The sequence below is a fragment of the Gobius niger genome (assembly GCF_951799975.1).
Source record: "Gobius niger genome assembly, chromosome: 4".
NCBI classification, from domain to species: Eukaryota; Metazoa; Chordata; class Actinopteri; order Gobiiformes; family Gobiidae; genus Gobius; species Gobius niger.
The window spans coordinates 1,723,975-1,742,230 of NC_136855.1; the positions used below are offsets into that span (position 1 = coordinate 1,723,975).

General features: G+C 45.5%; 1 protein-coding gene across 3 annotated transcripts in view; it reads left to right on the top strand.

Annotated features, from left to right (window-relative positions):
• Nucleotides 1–2,265: 2,265 nt before the first annotated feature.
• tle3b (TLE family member 3, transcriptional corepressor b) overlaps nt 2,266–18,256 on the top strand; it is an 85,897-nt gene continuing 69,906 nt past the window's right edge. The window contains exons 1-4 of one of the 3 annotated variants that reach the window (XM_079555105.1): nt 2,266–2,740; nt 9,438–9,533; nt 11,841–11,941; nt 12,240–12,303. In XM_079555105.1, coding sequence (XP_079411231.1) covers nt 9,510–9,533; nt 11,841–11,941; nt 12,240–12,303 — 189 coding nt within the window. In that variant the 5' untranslated portion in view covers nt 2,266–2,740; nt 9,438–9,509. The remainder of the gene's footprint in view (nt 2,741–9,437; nt 9,534–11,840; nt 11,942–12,239; nt 12,304–18,256) is intronic. The other 2 variants (XM_079555107.1, XM_079555106.1) reach the window with 2 other exon arrangements.

Genomic DNA, 18,256 nt, shown 5'->3' on the forward strand with positions numbered 1-18,256 from the left:
GACAAAAATTTGATAAAAATTTGACAAAAAAATTGAAAAAAAAATGACACAAAAAATGACACAAAAAAATGACACAAAAAATGACACAAAAAAATGACACAAAAAATGACACAAAAAATGACACAAAAAAATACGAAAAAATGACAAAAAGTGACAAAACATTTACAAAAAATGACAAAAATGACAAAAAAGTGACAAAAAATTACAAAAAATTGACAAAAATGTGATACAAATTTGACAAAAAAAATGAAAAAAAATGACACAAAAAACGACAAAAAAATGACAAAAGTGTGACAAAAAGTGACAAAAATTAACAAAAAAAACGACAAAAATGTGACGAAAAGTGAAAAAAAAATGAAGAAAAAAAATTACAAAAAAGTTACAAAAATGACTTGAATACCCCCCAAAAATGATGGAAAAAAACATCTGATGACGTGAGGAAAAAGATCCATTTCGATGAGTTTTGTAGGTCTTAGCTTTCAAATGAGGCGTTACACTGGCCTACAGGATTTGGGTAAAGCTGAACTGGAGAAAACGCTCTCAGTTCAGGCGGGAGTTAAGAGGTTAAAAGCTCAAAAAACCTGACTCCTGTCCCTTCCTGGGCTCCGTAGTTCGCCTCTAATCAAGTACAAAACAAAAAGCGAGGGTCTTAAATCCGCAGCGGCCCTGAACGCGCAGGCGCTCCGGCCCGCCGCCTCGCGCACGGCCCGCTGCTGCTGAGAGGAAGCTCGGAGATGCTTGAGGTCTCGTTAGAAATAGGTCGATCAATTGCAGTCACTCAAAGGACACTCCGCCGCAGATTAAGCGGTATTCACGATCTCCCGCGCGCCGCCGCCAATGAATTTGTACCAACTCTTCACCGACAAACACCGGCCTGTCTTTGAAGCGCACGGCGCGGGGGGGCCCGGGGGGGGCGTTATTGTGGTTTTCTCATATTCTGCCCTAAAACAAAGGAGGAAATGGCGTTTGGGGAAAAAACTGTCACGCGTCAAAACGGCCAAACCAGCGCCAAACCAGGGGCGGACCGGCCGCGCGTCCGTTCTGGGAGAGCACGGAGGGGCCCCCGGGCTGGAAATCAACATGGCGACGGGAACGGGGGGTGGAAATGGAACAAGAAATGACGAAAACGTAGGGCTGCTCGATTATTGAAAAAAAAAATAATCACGATTATTTTTGTCATAATTGAAATCACGATTATTCAAACGATTATTTGTTGCCTTTCAAAAAATCCAGTAAAAAAGTGACAAAAATCCATTAAAAAAAAGACAAAAATCCAGCAAAAAAAGACAAAAATCCAGTAAAAAAGTGACAAAAATCCAGCAAAAAAATTACAAAAATCCAGTAGAAAAAAGACAAAAATCCAGCAAAAAAGTGACAAAAATCCATCAAAAAAAGACAAAAATCCATTAAAAAATGACAAAAATCCATTAAAAAAAAAATGACAAAAATCCAAAAATTAAAAATTGAAAAAAAAAAATAATTTGAAAAAAAAAAATATATATTGAAAATAATATTATAATCGATTTTTTGCGATTATGCTAATTTTGTAATCGTTTACTGTTGTAATCGAAATCGTAATCGAACTTCGATTAATTGCACGGCCCTACGAAAACGTGATGAAAACACGCCAAAAAGTCACCAAAAAAGTCATGAAAATCAACAAAAATGTGAGAAAAACATGAAAACAAAGCCATGAAAAACCAACAAAAAAAGACTCAAAAAAAGGGACAAAAACACATAAAAAAGGCACCAAAAAAAAGTAATGAAAATCAACAAAAAAACAACAAAAATGTGACAAAAATGCGGCGACATGACGGAAAGTTTCAATCACTTTTTTAGGCCTTAGCTTTCAAATGAGGCGTTACACTGTTGCTTTTCGATTTGATATAACGTAATCATGCGGGCGCTGCTGCCGCCTTATAAATCGTTATTACTTTTCTTTTTAATTGACAAATCTCACGATGACCAGCCGCTTAACCCGCCCCCCCCTCCGCGTGCGCGCGCCAAATCCGCCGGACGTATAAATGATTTGCCTTTTCTTTTTTTTTGTGATTTGAACAAGTTGTTGAGCCCCGCACTACTGAAATGTCACTCCAAAATCCAAAATGGCGACGCGGCGGTGAGGTCACGTCGAGCGCTGCGCCAATGGCACGGAGGGGGGGTGGGGGGGGGGGGGGAGTGAGGGGGAGGACCCCACGTGGGGCCCCGCGCGCCGGGATTGGACGGGCGCGGCGGAGCGTCTCGGAGCGCGCCGCGGATTGGCCCGTGCGCGTCTTTCGGCTCTCAGACTGTGTGTGGCACCGGAGCGGGGGGTTCGGGAGAGAGGAGCGATACGAGGACGACGGAGGAGCTGCAGCTACACCGAGGGGCTTTTTTTTCTACCTCCGCGGATTCACCCTGGATCGTCCGACACGGGATCTAATCGACGCGTTCGGTGGAAATTGGTCCCGCCGCGCTCGCGCATTTGGGGTGGATTTTTGTCTTTCTTCGCGCACGTACGCCCCTCACCGCCAGCGAGAAGCAAGAAACGCTCTCCCGGAGACGTGGGGGCAAAGGAGGGGAAGGGACATTGGCGATACTGCTCCCCGACAGGAACGGGGAACTGGTTCGACGAGCGTTACGCACGACGCGGGGAGAGGAATATACGCGTTTGGCTGTTACTGTTTCGTGTTTGTTTCTGTTCTTTCTTCTACCTGCGCGCCTGGAGGGAGAGAGGCAGGACCCGAGCGGACACACAAAGGTAAACGAGGAGCCCCAGCAGCCGCTAACGAGGCGAGGGAGGGCGGCTTCATGACGGGGGGAGAGAGGAGCTCGTGCTGCTGCTGCCGCTGCCGCTTCCTCTTCCCTTCGACCAAACCGACACCAACAAACCTACGGTCGCGTTTCCCTCGGTTAATCAGTGACAGCCCACTCGATTCGCAGTGGAAGCAAAGTGCAGCGTGATTAACCTCCGACGAACCGAGCGCGTTGTCTTGCAGTTCGGCTTTACCCAAATCGAGAAGCTTCTTGAAAAAAACATCCAAATAGAGACGAAAACGTGGACGAAAGCGCGGCCGAAAAGCAAGAAAAGAGCGACAAAAACGTGCTGGAAAAGTGGCGATAACGCGTAAAAAGAAAAAGTGAAAGAAAAGGGACAAAAACGCAACAAAAAAGGGACGAAAAAGCAACAATAACAAAGAAAAAAGCGACAAAAAAATGGACGAACAGGCAAAACAACAAACGTTTCTGAAATGTGACATAAACGCGGCGACGACAAAGTTACGATCAGTTTTTGTCGTCCTTAGCTTTCAAATGTGAGCCGTCACACTGGCCTATAGAGGCTGTCAGTTATCCAGGAGTTAACCTGTTACCTGGGTTAGGGTTAGTTAACCGTAATCAGGATATAATTAAGGTTAAGAACGGCAAATGTAGCGTACGTCGTGTTTCGCTCACACATTTTCAGAAACTAGACGGTCTTGGCTTTCAAATTGGGTATCACACTAAGGCTGCAAGGTCTCTAATTGATTGAGATTTGGATGTAAATAATTGTTCATCCTAAAGTGGCAGTGAAGCGGTTAAGCTCATCCAGGTGAAGCCGAGCTGGAGACCATGCACTTGGGGGGTCAGAGGTTAAAAGTCACGACTCCGCACATTTATCCGACGCCTCCAGCGGCGCGAGCTCGATTATTATTTTTTTTTGGTATTATTGCAGCGCAGTAGCCTGGAATGGTGTGCAAAAGCCTAATAAAAGATTTAGCTTCCCTCCACGCTTTGATCATCTGCTTTGGCTCCGGGCGCCTTCCCGCTTTCTGCTAATGTTATTTTGTCAAAGCTGGTGTTAATGTGTGGGTTTTAAAATTCTGTTTGTGCCGGAGTTACTGGAGCGGCTTCGTTCTGTGAAAAGGGTGAAGTTGGGCTGTAGTTTGTTTGTTGAAAGTCACGTGTGTCTCATGGTCCTGGTAAAGAGGTTCCTCTGATCATCGATGGAGGGACAGACTTCGGGACAGACTTCGGGACAGACTTCGGGACAATGAGTCTTATCACAGTTTTTTTTCCTTTAAATCATGATTTTGACCAAAGCCATCTGCTTCTTCTTGGGGTTAGACCTGGTGTTGTCCTGGTTTAGTCCTGGTTCAGACCTGTTTTAGTCTGAGTTTCAGTCCTGGCATAGTTTTGACTTTCCTCGCTCATGGTTTAGTCCTGGTTCAGTCCGTGACATTGTCTTTTCTCTTGGTTTAGTCCTGATTGAGTCCTTGGGTTTGGGCCTGGTTTAGTCCTGGGTAATCCTCGTTTGGCTCTGTTCCTCGTTCAGACCTTGATTTCAGACTCTGCTTTAGTCTGGTTTACTTCCCGGTTTAATCCAGATATTGTCCGATGTTAGACCTGGTTTAGACTCAGTTTTCTCTTGGTTTAGTCCTGATTGAGTCCTTGGGTTTGGGCCTGGTTTAGTCCTGGGTAATCCTCGTTTGGCTCTGTTCCTCGTTTAGACCTTGATTTCAGACACTGCTTTAGTCTGGTTTACTTCCTGGTTTACTTCCCGGTTTAATCCATATATTGTCCGATGTTAGACCTGGTTTAGACTCAGTTTTCTCTTGGTTTAGTCCTGATTGATTGCTTTGGGTTTGGGCCTGGTTTAGTCCTGGTTCAGACCTGTTTTAGTCCGAGTTTCAGTCCTGGCATAGTTTTGACTTTCCTCCCTCGTGGTTTAGTCCTGGTTCAGTCCGTGATATGGTCTTTTCTCTGGGTTTAGTCCTGATTGAGTCCTTGGGTTTGGGCCTGGTTTAGTCCTGGTTCAGTCCGTGACATTGTCTTTTCTCTTGGTTTAGTCCTGATTGAGTCCTTGGGTTTGGGCCTGGTTTAGTCCTGGTTCAGTCCGTGATATGGTCTTTTCTCTTGGTTTCGTCCTGATTGAGTCCTTGGGTTTGGGCCTGGTTTAGTCCTGGTTCAGTCCGTGATATGGTCTTTTCTCTTGGTTTAGTCCTGATTGAGTCCTTGGGTTTGGGGCTGGTTTAGTCCTGGTTCAGTCCGTGATATGGTCTTTTCTCTTGGTTTAGTCCTGATTGAGTCCTTGGGTTTGGGGCTTGTTTAGTCCTGGTTCAGTCCGTGATATGGTCTTTTCTCTTGGTTTAGTCCTGATTGAGTCCTTGGGTTTGGGCCTGGTTTAGTCCTGGTTCAGTCCGTGATATGGTCTTTTCTCTTGGTTTAGTCCTGATTGAGTCCTTGGGTTTGGGCCTGGTTTAGTCCTGGTTCAGTCCGTGATATGGTCTTTTCTCTTGGTTTAGTCCTGATTGAGTCCTTGGGTTTGGGCCTGGTGGTTTAAGGGTCTGTCTCACCAGAGGAGGGTCCTCAACATCTCTGATGGTGCACATCAAAGGACGCCCTTCACCGGCCTGGAGACTAGTTGGAGACTCTGTTTCCGCTGGTCACAGAGAAGTCTCTGAGACGTCCAGGCCGTCTCTGTGAAAACAAACGGGTTCGATTTCGATGGAGACTCCTCATGGTCTCTGAGAGGTCGACGGACAGTTGTGGCAAAAATCTGAACCTTTTGTCGTCATCAACCTGTGAGGCGTTTCTGTGACGTCCCTGTCAAATATATCTAAAAGTCTCCACTGAAATTGAACCTGTTTGTTTTCACCGAGACGACCTGGAGACTTCTCTGTGACCGGAAACCGAATCTCCGACTAGTCTCCACTAGGGCTGGGCGATATGGACCAAAACTCATATCCCAATATATTAAGGTTAAATGTTGATATACAATATATAAATGTTTTTTCCTCAAAGTGAGAGCTGTGAAATGAAATGTTACGTCGAAGCCAAATACGAGTATTTTTATTGAAAACTCGCTATAAAATGTAAATATAAAGCCTGTATAACAAAGATTCATATGGTGCATTTAAATAAATGGAAATAGAAATCGCCTATTAAATAAAATAGTTCAATCTTTTTCTTATATATAAAGAAGTAACAAAATAAAGTGCTCAGTTTAAGATACCCTTTTTCAGCTTTAGACAATCTGTTTCTTAATATCTTATCTGAATTTGAAATATCTCGAAATATCCCATATATGTGATATGGTCTAATTCCATATCTCATTCAGAAATATATCGATATATCGTAAATATTGATATATCGCTCAGCCCTGATCTCCAGGCCCTTTAGTCCCGGTTTAATCCAGATTCAGTTTGTGATATTGTCTGATTTTAGACCTGGTTTAGGCCATTAGTCCGACATTAGTCCAGCTGTGTGTGGATGACAGAGCCTAAACAACCACTGGTCACAACCTAAAGGTCACTGGACTCTTGCCTGAACCCCTCCTCGATGGGATGTTGTTGGACTAATAGGGCGCCCCCCTGGTTTAGCCCCAGTTTCCTCCTGGTTTAGTCCTGCTTTAGTCCTGACAGTCGCGGCAGCTCTGAGGGACCTGTTGAGGGACCTGTTGAGGGACCTGTTGAGGGACCTGTTGAGGGACCTGTTGAGGGATCTGTCCTGGGACCTGTCCTCGGACCTGTCCTCCAGCAGGACGGTTTCTCACACGTGGACTAAAGTTTGTGACGATGTGAGAAATCGTCTGAACCTTCCTGTGGTTTATGGTTTTGGTGCAGAAAGTTTTCACTGGCTCTGCTGTTCTGCTGCTTCACGTTTTCGTGCCGTTACAGTCGCATCACAGGATCTTTTTTACAAACGAGAACTGTTAAATTTAGCTCTCGCTCTTCACAGAAAAATGTAAACGCAACACTTTAGTTTTTGTTCTCATTTTGCACGAGGTGAACTGAAAGACAAACACAGCAGACCCAAAGTCTGTTCAAATGTTCTCCTCTGTCAGAGATTCCAGCTGTGGCAGATCCAGATGCTGATTAGACGCATGAATATTGCACAGGTGCCTTAGGCTGTCTACAATAAAAGGACATGTTCAGATTTGCTTCATCCACACCGTCCAAGAGCCTCCACTTTTTCACACATTTATTTAGAACTTCGAAGACACTTGAGTAAAACGTGACTTTGACCAGGAGGCGCCGTCATCAGGAGGATATTTAAATGTTCTTACACTTTACTCACTGAGCAAAAAGATAATGCATCTAAAATGTCATGCAGAGGCCTGGAGCCCTGGAATCTGCCTTTCCCGAGCATCCCAAAACATGCTCAATGGGCGACATGTGCAGTGAATAAAATGCATCTGTGTTCATTGTCCAGATCAACTTCTCAGGTCAGACAGCTCGAGGGCGTCTGGTCGGCCACAGCCTTCGCATCGCGGCGGCTCACACCGCACATTCTCATTATATAATTAGGCCATAAAAATATAAAATAATCATTTATATTATAATTTTATAAAAAGTTCCATGGTTTGTGTCTGTCGACGTTTTGCACTGAGCAATCTGAGGCTTTGAGCGAGGAACAGGAGTGTCAGGAGGACAGAGGTGTAGGGGGACAGAAGTGTAGAAGGATAGAGGTGTAGGGGGACAGAGGTATAGGGGGACAGAAGTGTAGAAGGATAGAGGTATAGGGGGACAGAAGTATGGGGGACAGAGGTATAAGGGGACAGAAGTGTAGGAGGACAGAGGTATGGGGGACAGAGGTGCAGGGGGACAGAAGTGTAGGGGGACAGAGGTGTAGGGGGACAGAGGTGTAGGGGGACAGAGGTTTAGGGGGACAGAAGTGTAGGGGGACAGAGGTGTAGGGGGACAGAGGTGTAGGGGGACGTTAGTTTAGGGGGACAGAGGTATAAGGGGACAGAAGTATAAGGGGACAGAGGTGTAGGGGACGTTAGTTTAGGGGGACAGAGGTATGGGGGACAGAAGTATAAGGGGACAGAAGTATAAGGGGACAGAAGTATAAGGGGACAGAGGTGTAGGGGGACTGAAGTGTAGGGGGACAGAGGTGTAGGGGGACGTTAGTTTAGGGGGACAGAGGTATAGGGGGACAGAAGTATAAGGGGACAGAGGTGTAGGGGACGTTAGTTTAGGGGGACAGAGGTGTAGGGGGACAGGTATAGGGGGACAGAGGTATAGGGGACGTTAGTTTAGGGGGACAGAGGTATAGGGGGACGTTAGTTTAGGGGGACAGAGGGGGACGGGTTGTGCACCTGTGTAAAGTGCGGGGATGTTCGCTGATGTGGCGGGACAGACTCTGTTTTTCGCGGTTCCGTCGCCTCAGATCGGTCTCGCTCTGACGCTTTAACTGGAGTAACTGCAGGTTTAACCTCGTGAGCTCAGTGAGGGACATGAGACAAACGGGTGTTAGGACAATCCTCTTAGTTTATGAGAGTCTGATGGATTCTTTCTGCTGTTTGATTCCACGGTGAACAAGTGTGAACTCGACGTCCATTCATTTGGAATAAAACATAATAAAACGTAAACAATCTGTTTAAAATAAAAGGCAATATGTAAAAGAAAATGCCTTTATACTTATTTGTTAATGATATTATACAGGTCGACTCCAAATCCAATGTTTTTTTTTTAATTTAAAATGTTATTTGACAGAGTGAGTAAAGTCTTATCTCAATTATATCTATTAATAAACTTATGAAAAACATTTAACAAGGATCCTTGGACTTTCTGCACTAATAAGGCTGTTCTTGGATAAATGACTACTTAGGTTACATTAATAAACAGTTTCATTAAATCATCTGATCATTAAAACTTGTGTATAAACTTTATAAACTAAAATAAAACCCTTGGATGCTCCAGCCATAGTTACTTTACTTTTTAAGTGTACTTTAGGTCCAATCGTCATCTCTGTCCCAGCTTTGATTAGTTGTCGCTAGCATTAGCATTCTGGTGTAGCATACGTTTGCGGAGGTTTAAACTCAGCGACTCCCTTTGGCATCTGTGAACCATTCCAGGCCTCCCGTGGCGCTCCTCAGGTGCTCCTCAGGTGCTCCTCAGGCGCTCCTCAGGTGCTCCTCAGGTGCTCCTCAGGGATGTCCTCTCTCACCTCTATTATTCACCTTTAGCCGTGAGCCTGTAGCAGTGACAGTGCGTCAGAACAGCGGCCACAAACGTATGAATGTTGCCCACACATCTCAGCCAGTCTCTGTTTGGAGGATGTTACTTATTTATTTCCCATCTTCTTGGTGTTTTCATTTAGTTTAATCTCAGGCTGTAAAATCAATTGGAGTAAATCTGCTGTACTTCCATGTAACACATCTGCTCGCCATGAAAGCTCAGCATCAAGTGCTCTGGTTAATAGTGTGACAGCAGATTCACGAAAATGGGACTCATTTCCTCTATCTTTTCATGGACGTACCTCTGTAACCCCCCCGCCCCCCCTTTGAGAACCACTGACCAAAGACACCTGTGCAATGTTCATGTCTAATCAGCATCTGGCCACAGCTGTGAGGGGGGTGGACTCACTGACACTGATTTGTTAACAGTATTTGACATCTTAAACAGACTGTAGTATTTAAGCTCCTCCTCCTGCTGTTGGGAGGCGTGTCTTGATGGCGTTGTGTGTGTGTCCAGGTCCTGGCTGTGCGGCGTTGGTCAGCCGTCTGCGGGAGGCCGACGGTGATTTAAAGCCTCGGGGGGAACACCATGTACCCACAAGGCCGGCATCCGGTGAGTAACAACACGGAAACCACACGGAAACCTCGCTGTCGTCGGCAAACGCTGCACTGGCAACAGAAAACTACAGAAAACTACAAATACCAGAATCCAGACGACAGTTTTCAAATCTTTACTTCGATGGGAAAGTCCTGGACGACTGAGAACCTCAGAATCATCGAACTATTGGACAATAGTTCATCAAAGGGTTATTGGTTTCAGATGCACTGATCCAGCTTTTGTGCCTCAGATACTGGTCTGAGCCGATACAAGTTAAAGAGTGACTGTTTCCTCCAGGGTCAGATCAATAAAGTCTCTTTTCTTTCAAACCAGACGCATGTTCTCTCCGGGTCTTTGTAGGAGTTTCCCCTACCACTAAAAACATGGTAAACTTATATTATCAACTTGTATTATATAAATATTATTATATAGCGCTGTTTCCACCTACATTAGGCACTCAAAGCCACTCACTCTCATTCACACACCAGTGCACACAGACACTGGGGGCGAGGAGGGTGAAGTGTCTTGCCCAAGGACACAACAACAGTGTGCGCCTTCAGGAAGCGGGATTCGAACCCCCAACCTTCCGATCATGAGACGACCTGCTCTACCATCTGCACCATTGTATATTACATAATATTATATTCTTTCATTTCCCAGCTTTGATTAGTTGACGTGAGCATTTTGTGCATTTTGTTCATAAAAGTTGTTTTTAAATGTTGAGTCAAAACAGGCGATCGATGCCAGATTTTTTTTCTAGGATCGGATCCGATACTCGATACCAGTATCGGATCGGTGCATCCGTAACTTTCATAAATACTGGAGTTACAAATGGGAACCTCAGAAGCTTCACGGTTCGTTTACAAAACTCTGTCTGAGTTTCCATGTTTTGGAGATAATAATGATGAAGACTTGGTTAGTTGTTTTGGGAAACGTCCGGAAAACCTGGGTAAAAATGTGCAAAGACTTGGATCAATGAGGTTTCCCAGGTTTGAATATTCTCCGTGTTTTTGTCGTAGGTATTTTAATGTCTGGTTCCTGTCAGACCCGGTCACACGAGTGCCTGACGTGTGGAGAGCTCTGCGCACATGGAAACAGATGGAAACAGAGACTGAAGTTGTGGTGTAATGTAAAGGACGAGTCTCCTGCAGACTGGGTTATCTGTGCGGGTAAACTCTGTGCAGGTTATGTAAACACTGGCTTATCCACAGAGCCTTATTGACAGGCTCCTGCACAATACTGGACAAACACGCCGCCATCACGGCCGGATATTGCAATAACTGTGTGACTTTTGGAATCTGGAGTCGGGTTTTGGTCCAACATCCCGTTCCTTCAGCGGGATTAAAGGCACATTTCTGTCCCGGTAAAGTCGATAAAGACGTTATAATGAATCTGCTGCTTCAGTCTGTCAGGAGGAATGTTCTTCACCGTGTTCCTGAAAACACGGACATCCTTTCCTTTGTAACATGTTTGTAACACGTCAGACATGTCACACAACCTGGACTCAGTAACTTAAGTATAAATAAATAATCCCTCAAAACTCTTTGGTTTATGTTTGCCAAAAGTTACTCAGCAACATTTCTGAAACATTCATGTGTAATACAAACATATTGCATTTTTATAGCTGTAAATACTAATACAGAATATATTACAGTTTTAAAGTAACTTGCCCAACACAGGTCTGTGTCAGGGCTTTCATTCACCTGGATGTTTTAACTGTGTGGAATTATTAAGATTACAGTGAAAGTCCCATCTCCCATCTGATGTAAAACAAGAAGCCTGAGGGCCACATTAATTAATGCATTAGATGCATTAAAAGTCATTACATTAATTGAAGGAAAAGTTATTAAAAAGCGCAAAAATCAAATTTTCACAGAAAATAAACTTTATGTGAAAGAATCCAGTAAAATGATGTTGTTTAAACTCTTTTTTTCTGATTACATCCGTATGTCGCACACTGTGGCCTAAAGCTAATTCCACTGTGGTTTTGACAAAAGTCGCCCGTTTTCTCTCATTCTCTGTTTGATTGAATATTTACAAATCTTACAAAATGAAATGAGCCAAGAATTTTTGCATTTGTGTCATTAAAATATTAATGACTAGACTGATTTAGTCTTTAAATGGCATTAAAAAGGATTATATTTGACTTTCTGCCGCCTGTAGAAACCCTGAATAATGGTGTATTCTGTTATTACGTCACACATTTAGGCCACGCCCCTGTCGCCCCTGTACACGCCTCTTTTAATATTAACTTAAACCCCTCAGTCCCGTCCCTCTTTGTGTTCCCGGTCTCTCGTTGACCCCGTGTCTCTGTCCCCTCAGGCGCCTCACCAGCCGGGTCAGCCTGGCTTCAAGTTCACCGTGGCCGAGTCCTGTGACCGCATCAAAGACGAGTTCCAGTTCCTGCAGGCGCAGTATCACAGGTAAACGGCGCCGGCGTGGAGTCTCACAGACACCCAGGGGCGAGGGGGGGGGGGGTCACCGTTATCTGGGCCACAATAACTGCAAATAACTCCATATTGTCACGATATTTGTTTCAAAATGTCACTGAAAACGTTGAAATCTTCCTCCTCATCGACTTCTATTATTGTCATATACAGTGAGACCAGTAAAGTTAAGGCTTCGGTCCAGATTAAAGATGTTATTGTTCCTCGTCAGACCTGCAGCCTGAGCGTCCCATCGTGTCCAGACTAACCTCTGTCTCTTTCTGTCCCGTCTCAGTCTTAAAGTGGAATACGACAAACTGGCCAACGAGAAGACGGAGATGCAGCGTCACTACGTCATGGTAAGGCTGCGCTCCGGCTCCCAGGTGTTCCGGGACCCTCCCCGGGCGCTCGGGGTCAGGGTCAGAGGTCACGTGTGTTGATTACAGGCCGTGTGCTGACCTCTCGCCCTCCCGAGCCCCGCCCTTTAACCCACTAAACTGTGCCTTTGTCTCACAGCTGCTCACCCTCTACAAGCATGTTCTTGAACACGTGGGTTCTTGTATTATGTTGCTCCTCACGCGTCAAAATGGCGCCCGCAGCCCCTCGTTGGAGGCTTCTGCTTATTGAAGTCGGAGCTGAAGCGTAGCTGCATCTTACCTGAAAAAGAGCTGCTGTTTTGGGGCAAACCCGTCCGTCTCTGCTCCTGCCATGTCCTCTGGATCTTTAACTATGTTCACATAAGTTTCACCAGGATCTCCTCAGTATTTAAGCTCATTTCCAGCCCATACGCTTGAATAAAGGGACAGTATTTGTGCAGGTGGACCATGGCTAGTCCACGTTAGCCCCGTTAGCTTCCAGCTACAGCTCATTGTTGATGAAAAGAGTGCGTGATCACCTCCTGACCGGCTTAATCGATGTTGTTAGAGCAGGTTTGTTGTGATTTGAATGCAGAGGCCAGTCAGCTTCAGATGCTAACCGTTAGCATAAGATCAGCTAGTCAATTGTAGATGAAACGTGAGCGCTAAGCTATCAAATCAGCCCGGCTCAGTGTGTGATCATTGTTAAACTCTTCTTTATGTCGACGGTGGATTAATGACTTTATTTGTGCTCATTTGTGGTTTTCACGGACACTTTAGCTCGTAGCATTAGCTTTGGGACTGCTCTTTGCATCAGCGAGGCCCAAACACATTCCCAGCGCAGATTCAGCCTCTGAAATAAGTTTTCTTGTCATTTAATCCTGGTGTTGAGGTAAAGAAACACTGGTGTGTCTTTGTTAAAGTCTCGGAGCTGCTGGAGCTCCGGTTCTTCATGAAGCTAATCCTCCATTGTTCACATCTGCGGCGGCTCCTGCGGCACTGTTGGGGAAAGATCCTGATTGGTCGATGAGTTTTTACTCAAGTACCTCCGACTTTGACTGTTTGATAACGGAGGGATTCAGGTAGTGTAGCTTTAGGTGGAGATATTATAAGTTCACACACTCTGGTGGATTATTTCCCCTCATGGTCAGTGATGTTGTGGAGCCATTTATTGTGAAAAAAATGTGTGAACTCATTTCAAATAGACTAAATAACGTACCACAATGACCCTGTTGAAAGTTTACAATTTCTAATACCGTGCATTTCCTCCTTTAGCATCAGTGAATCTCTGAGTGGTTGTGGAGAAGGTTCTGTTTATAATCTAGTGGTTCTTCTCCAGTTCCTGTAAGTTCCTGGTCTAGCACGAGTCAGGCTGAGCGTCACGTTCAGATACACATGGATACAGTCTGGAATCGTGCCGTTTGAATCTCGCTGACTCCGGCAAAACCAAGACGAGCCAATCAGAGCGCGGGAGGCGGGAGTTAACGGTGCGTCAGCTTCCGTGCTAGGATTTCCCATCAGCCAGTGCTGCTCCTGTAACCAAACAGTGAAGATGGCGCCGCGGGACAGCGGTCTTTCCCCAGAGCCCTTTGTTCTGTCATAATGAGCTGGACTTTAAGCCACAGAAGCTGCTCTGAGGACTTTCAGCAGAACATTAACTCACTGCACCACTGGTTCTCTATCATAAGCCCCGCCTCCAGTCTTGATTTGGAAATTGCGTCCTATTGCCACAATTCCACAATGTATTCATAAATACATACATAAAGTCCGTCTGGCTTCATGAACTTTGAGATCTGCCCACGTTGCCTGTCCGGCCTCACGACCTGCTGTTTCAGAGATATTTCAAAGACATGTAGTCTGGGAGCAGCATGATGTCAACGAGTGGGCGGGATTGACAGACTGCATCAACCAATCAGAGCAACGCTGGATACGTCGACAGGAAGTCTTTCCAAAAACATCCTTTTTCCAACGCTGCTGCTTGCTCCGGTTTTGTGGAATTTATATTTTCCTATCGAGTTAAAACAGATGAATGAGCAGAGGACTGAAAGGACGAGATCGCGAATACAACCGGCCGAAATGAGTTTCCTTCCCAGGGTGGCTGGGGGAGCTCAGTTACCCGGGAGGAGCTCGGAGTAGAGTCGCTGATCCTTCACGTCAAAAGGAGCAGCTAAGGTGGCTAGGGCATCTGTTCCGGATACCTCCTGGTCGCCTCCCGCGGGAGGTGTTCCAGGCATGTCCTATCGGGACAAGGCCTTGTGGAAGACCCAGGACACGGTGGTGGGACTATGTCTCCGAGCTGGCCTGGTGTCGCCTCGGGGTCAGAACAGCTGGAGGAGGTGTGGCCTCGGGGTCAGAACAGCTGGAGGAGGTGTGGCCTCGGCGTCAGAGCATCTGGAGGAGGTGTGGCATCGGCGTCAGAACAGCTGGAGGAGGTGTGGCCTCGGGGTCAGAACAGCTGGAGGAGGTGTGGCCTCGGGGTCAGAACATCTGGAGGAGGTGTGTGTGGATCGGGAAGTCTGGTCGTCTCTGCTGAGTCTGCTGCCCCCGCGACCCGGCCCCGGATAAAGCGGAAGAAAATGGATGGATGGAAAGAGAGGAAAACGGTACCGGTCACCGCGCCCCCATCTTTAATGTTTTGGAAGAGTGCGTGGTGGTGAAATGGTGGTGGGTTCAATAATACTGAGGTTAGACTGAGATGGAACTAACGGGACCTTCACTCTATTCTGCTGGAGCCACATCTACGAAACACCTTCATATGTTGCACTTTTCATCCATGATTTGAGTTCACGCATTCTTTTCACTGTAAATGTCCAACATCACTGAGCATGAGTGTCATTCATGTTCCTCCAGATGTGTAAACCTACTGGCACATCTGCATCTGTCTGAGAGAACCAGTGATGTTGCCCTCGCTGGTTGTTGCAGGTTGGTTGGACAGTGAGTTCTTCACCGTGAGCAGATGGCGCCGGAATGTACCAGCAGCGTTCACATACTTCCCTCCCGCCCTCGGGCCGCGAGCGTTTGCTTTAGTCAGAGAAGTTATTGCTCTCGGTCATGTTTGACTCAAAGTCACAGAAACACGGGTCACACGCGTGAACCTCCTTCAGCTTTGATTCTCTGTGTCGTTGTTCCAGAAGCTTCTGCGACGGCTCCAGACTTTGCTCCAGGATCCGGTTGATACAAAAGCTGAGAATATTCAGCTTAAAGGGATATTTAAGGATGTTTGACATGGGGCCTCATGTCCTCGTTATCCAGAGTGTTGCTGATTTCTGGAGATATTTTTTTTGTAATTCATGCAGTTCTTATATTTAAAGAGTTTCGTGGTGCTAGGCTAGTGAAAGGCTAGTGCATGTCTATGGTATCAGCTAGCCTGCATTAAAAACAGCGTGGCCCGCTCCACAGAGCACTTGAGGCAAATCACTTATAACACCAGACTAACCATCTGTGTCCATAGAATCATTTAAAAGAACTTATATTTGAGCAGCATCAGCTTCATGGTTGTATAAGCTATGCGGCGGCGGAGTGATCTGAGAGAAAATAGTCCCTCAAAATGTGATCATTCATGTGATGCAGGTCAGTTATATTCCAAACATGATTCTATGGACACAGACATTTCTATGGTTAGTCTGCACTGCAAAAAGTAATTAACTAGAACAGTATAAACATCTCAATTTGAGCACAATGATCCAAATTTTAGCTGTTTTGACTAGTTAAGAAGGTATTTTTTGTCCTAGATTATTTCACTTCACAGATGTTTCTGACTCGTTTCAATTCGTTTCGTCCTTATTTCAGGTCATTTTCTTTTGCCAATGGGGTAAGAAAATTGGTCTTATCTCATTGGCAATTTTGCTTTCTTGTTTCAAGCGAGATTTACCTTAGAACTGGTCTGAAATGTCCTCAAACAAACAAAGGGAATCAGGAAAAGTGTCTAAATGAGTGAAAACCGCTCAAAACAAGATACATTTCCTCAATTCAAGTCATTTAAGCCAATGCTTGATATTCACTTTTTGCAGTCTGGTGTTAGAAGTGATTTGCCTCAGGTGCTCTGTGGAGCGGGTCACACTGTTTTTAATGCAGGCTAGCTGATACCATAGACATGCACTAGCCTTGCACTAGCCTAGCGCCACGAAACTCTTAAAACATAAGAACTGCATGAATTACAAAAAAATATCTCCAGAAATCAGCAACACTCTGGATAAATGTCCCTTTAAGGCTAAGTTCTCTTTCCCCAAATGGAGTAAATGTTGTAATAGTTTGATTATTTCTTTCTCTTTGCTGCACTCGATGTTATTGCTCTGAAGTTTCGATCTTGACAAGATGATTAACAGAGTAAATAGCGTTAGCGCTGCCGTCGCTCCCATTTCAGTCCTGTTCATTTGTGACAAACTGCCACCGGGAAATCCATCCATGTTTACTTCTGAGTTTGAAACGGTTTCCTCACGTGTTTAGTGTCGATGAACGTGTTTGTTTGTGGAGTTTGGTTCTCCCTGTGTCTGCAGAGGTTTCTCCAACACTAAAACATGTACAATAGTCCAGGCTGCGTGAGAGCGAGTGGGGCACAGCTGCACTCCAGCGTGGCTTGTTTACATGTATGAGTTCCTACATGGGGCGACGCTGGTACAGTTGGGAGCAGGTCGTCTCATGATCCTGCAGATGCAAACACAGCAAGACACACTACAGCAGGGGCAGGCAACGCCAGGCCCAGGGGCCGAATCCGGCCCTCAAGTGCAGAACCTCTGGCCCTAAGAGGATTTTGAGAATTTTTACTTTGCGAATAAGAGATGAATTACCTGTTAAAGTACTCTCATAATGTGAGAAAGTTTCAGTATTTTGAAAATGTCCTGGCAGAACATCCCTCAGGTGAGGGGCCCTCACTGAAGGTTCACTCATCAGAGACATCAGAGCTGTGCCTTTCAGACTCTCTCCCTCCCCCCCCGATCTGCACAGCCCATAATGTTGCAAAAATCCTAAGTTCGACTGATCATCATTTTAAATGAAACTTCCCGTATGAGTTTCCTCTAAATCAAATCCTATCAGGCCTCACAGGTCTGAATAAACGTGGGGCTGAGGTTTGGTCCGTGTTGCTCTTGGTGTAACACACGCCTGTGAAGGAGCTGATCATCCACTGTCTGTTTCACACACAACTTCACTCCACGGGCACGAGCGCACTGAGTGTGAGGGGGAGGGGGAGGGGGGCCCTCTGTGTACATACATACACTGAGTGTGAGGGGGGGCCTCTGTGTACATACATACACTGAGTGTTAGGGGGAGGGGGGCTCTCTGTGTACATACTGTACATACACTGGTGTGTGAATGAGTGAGTGGATCCTAAAAGAGGAATCCCTGAATACATTATTTACAATGCAGCGCTGTGTTTCTGCACTTTGCTCTAAGCCCCAGTTTAGTCCTGGTTTAGACCTGGTTTAGACCTGGTTTAGTCCTGGTTTAGTCCTGGTTTAGACCTGGTTTAGACCTGGTTTAGTCCTGGTTTAGACCTGGTTTAGACCTGGTTTAGACCTGGTTTAGTTCAGGTTCATGCCGCTCACTGCTCATTATTTTTAGAAAACGATCATGAAACGGTGGCATTGTTTGCGCTTGAATATTAAATGAGGTCATCAGGGGGTTCTCTGTATTTCAGTCATTCTTAGGCCGTTTTTAAAACTATAAAAAGTCTCAAAGAGCTGAAGGGCAGCTCTAAATCCCTCTGTTCTGGGCTGTTGTTGCCTCCTGCAGAGAAAGAGAGACCACATGGTTCGGGTCCGAATCCAGACCGAGGTCTGTCATTCTGTGACCTCTGTTCTAAACATAGTTCATCTGATGTTTTTAATCTCAAATTGTAAACCACTGATTCTCAAACTGTGGTTTGTCTCCCGCAGTGATGATGCTCATGTTAGACCGTTTTCCTTCAAGAATCTTCTTTAGACGTATTGATGTTTTGACTCAGTGTTTTCCTGGTTTC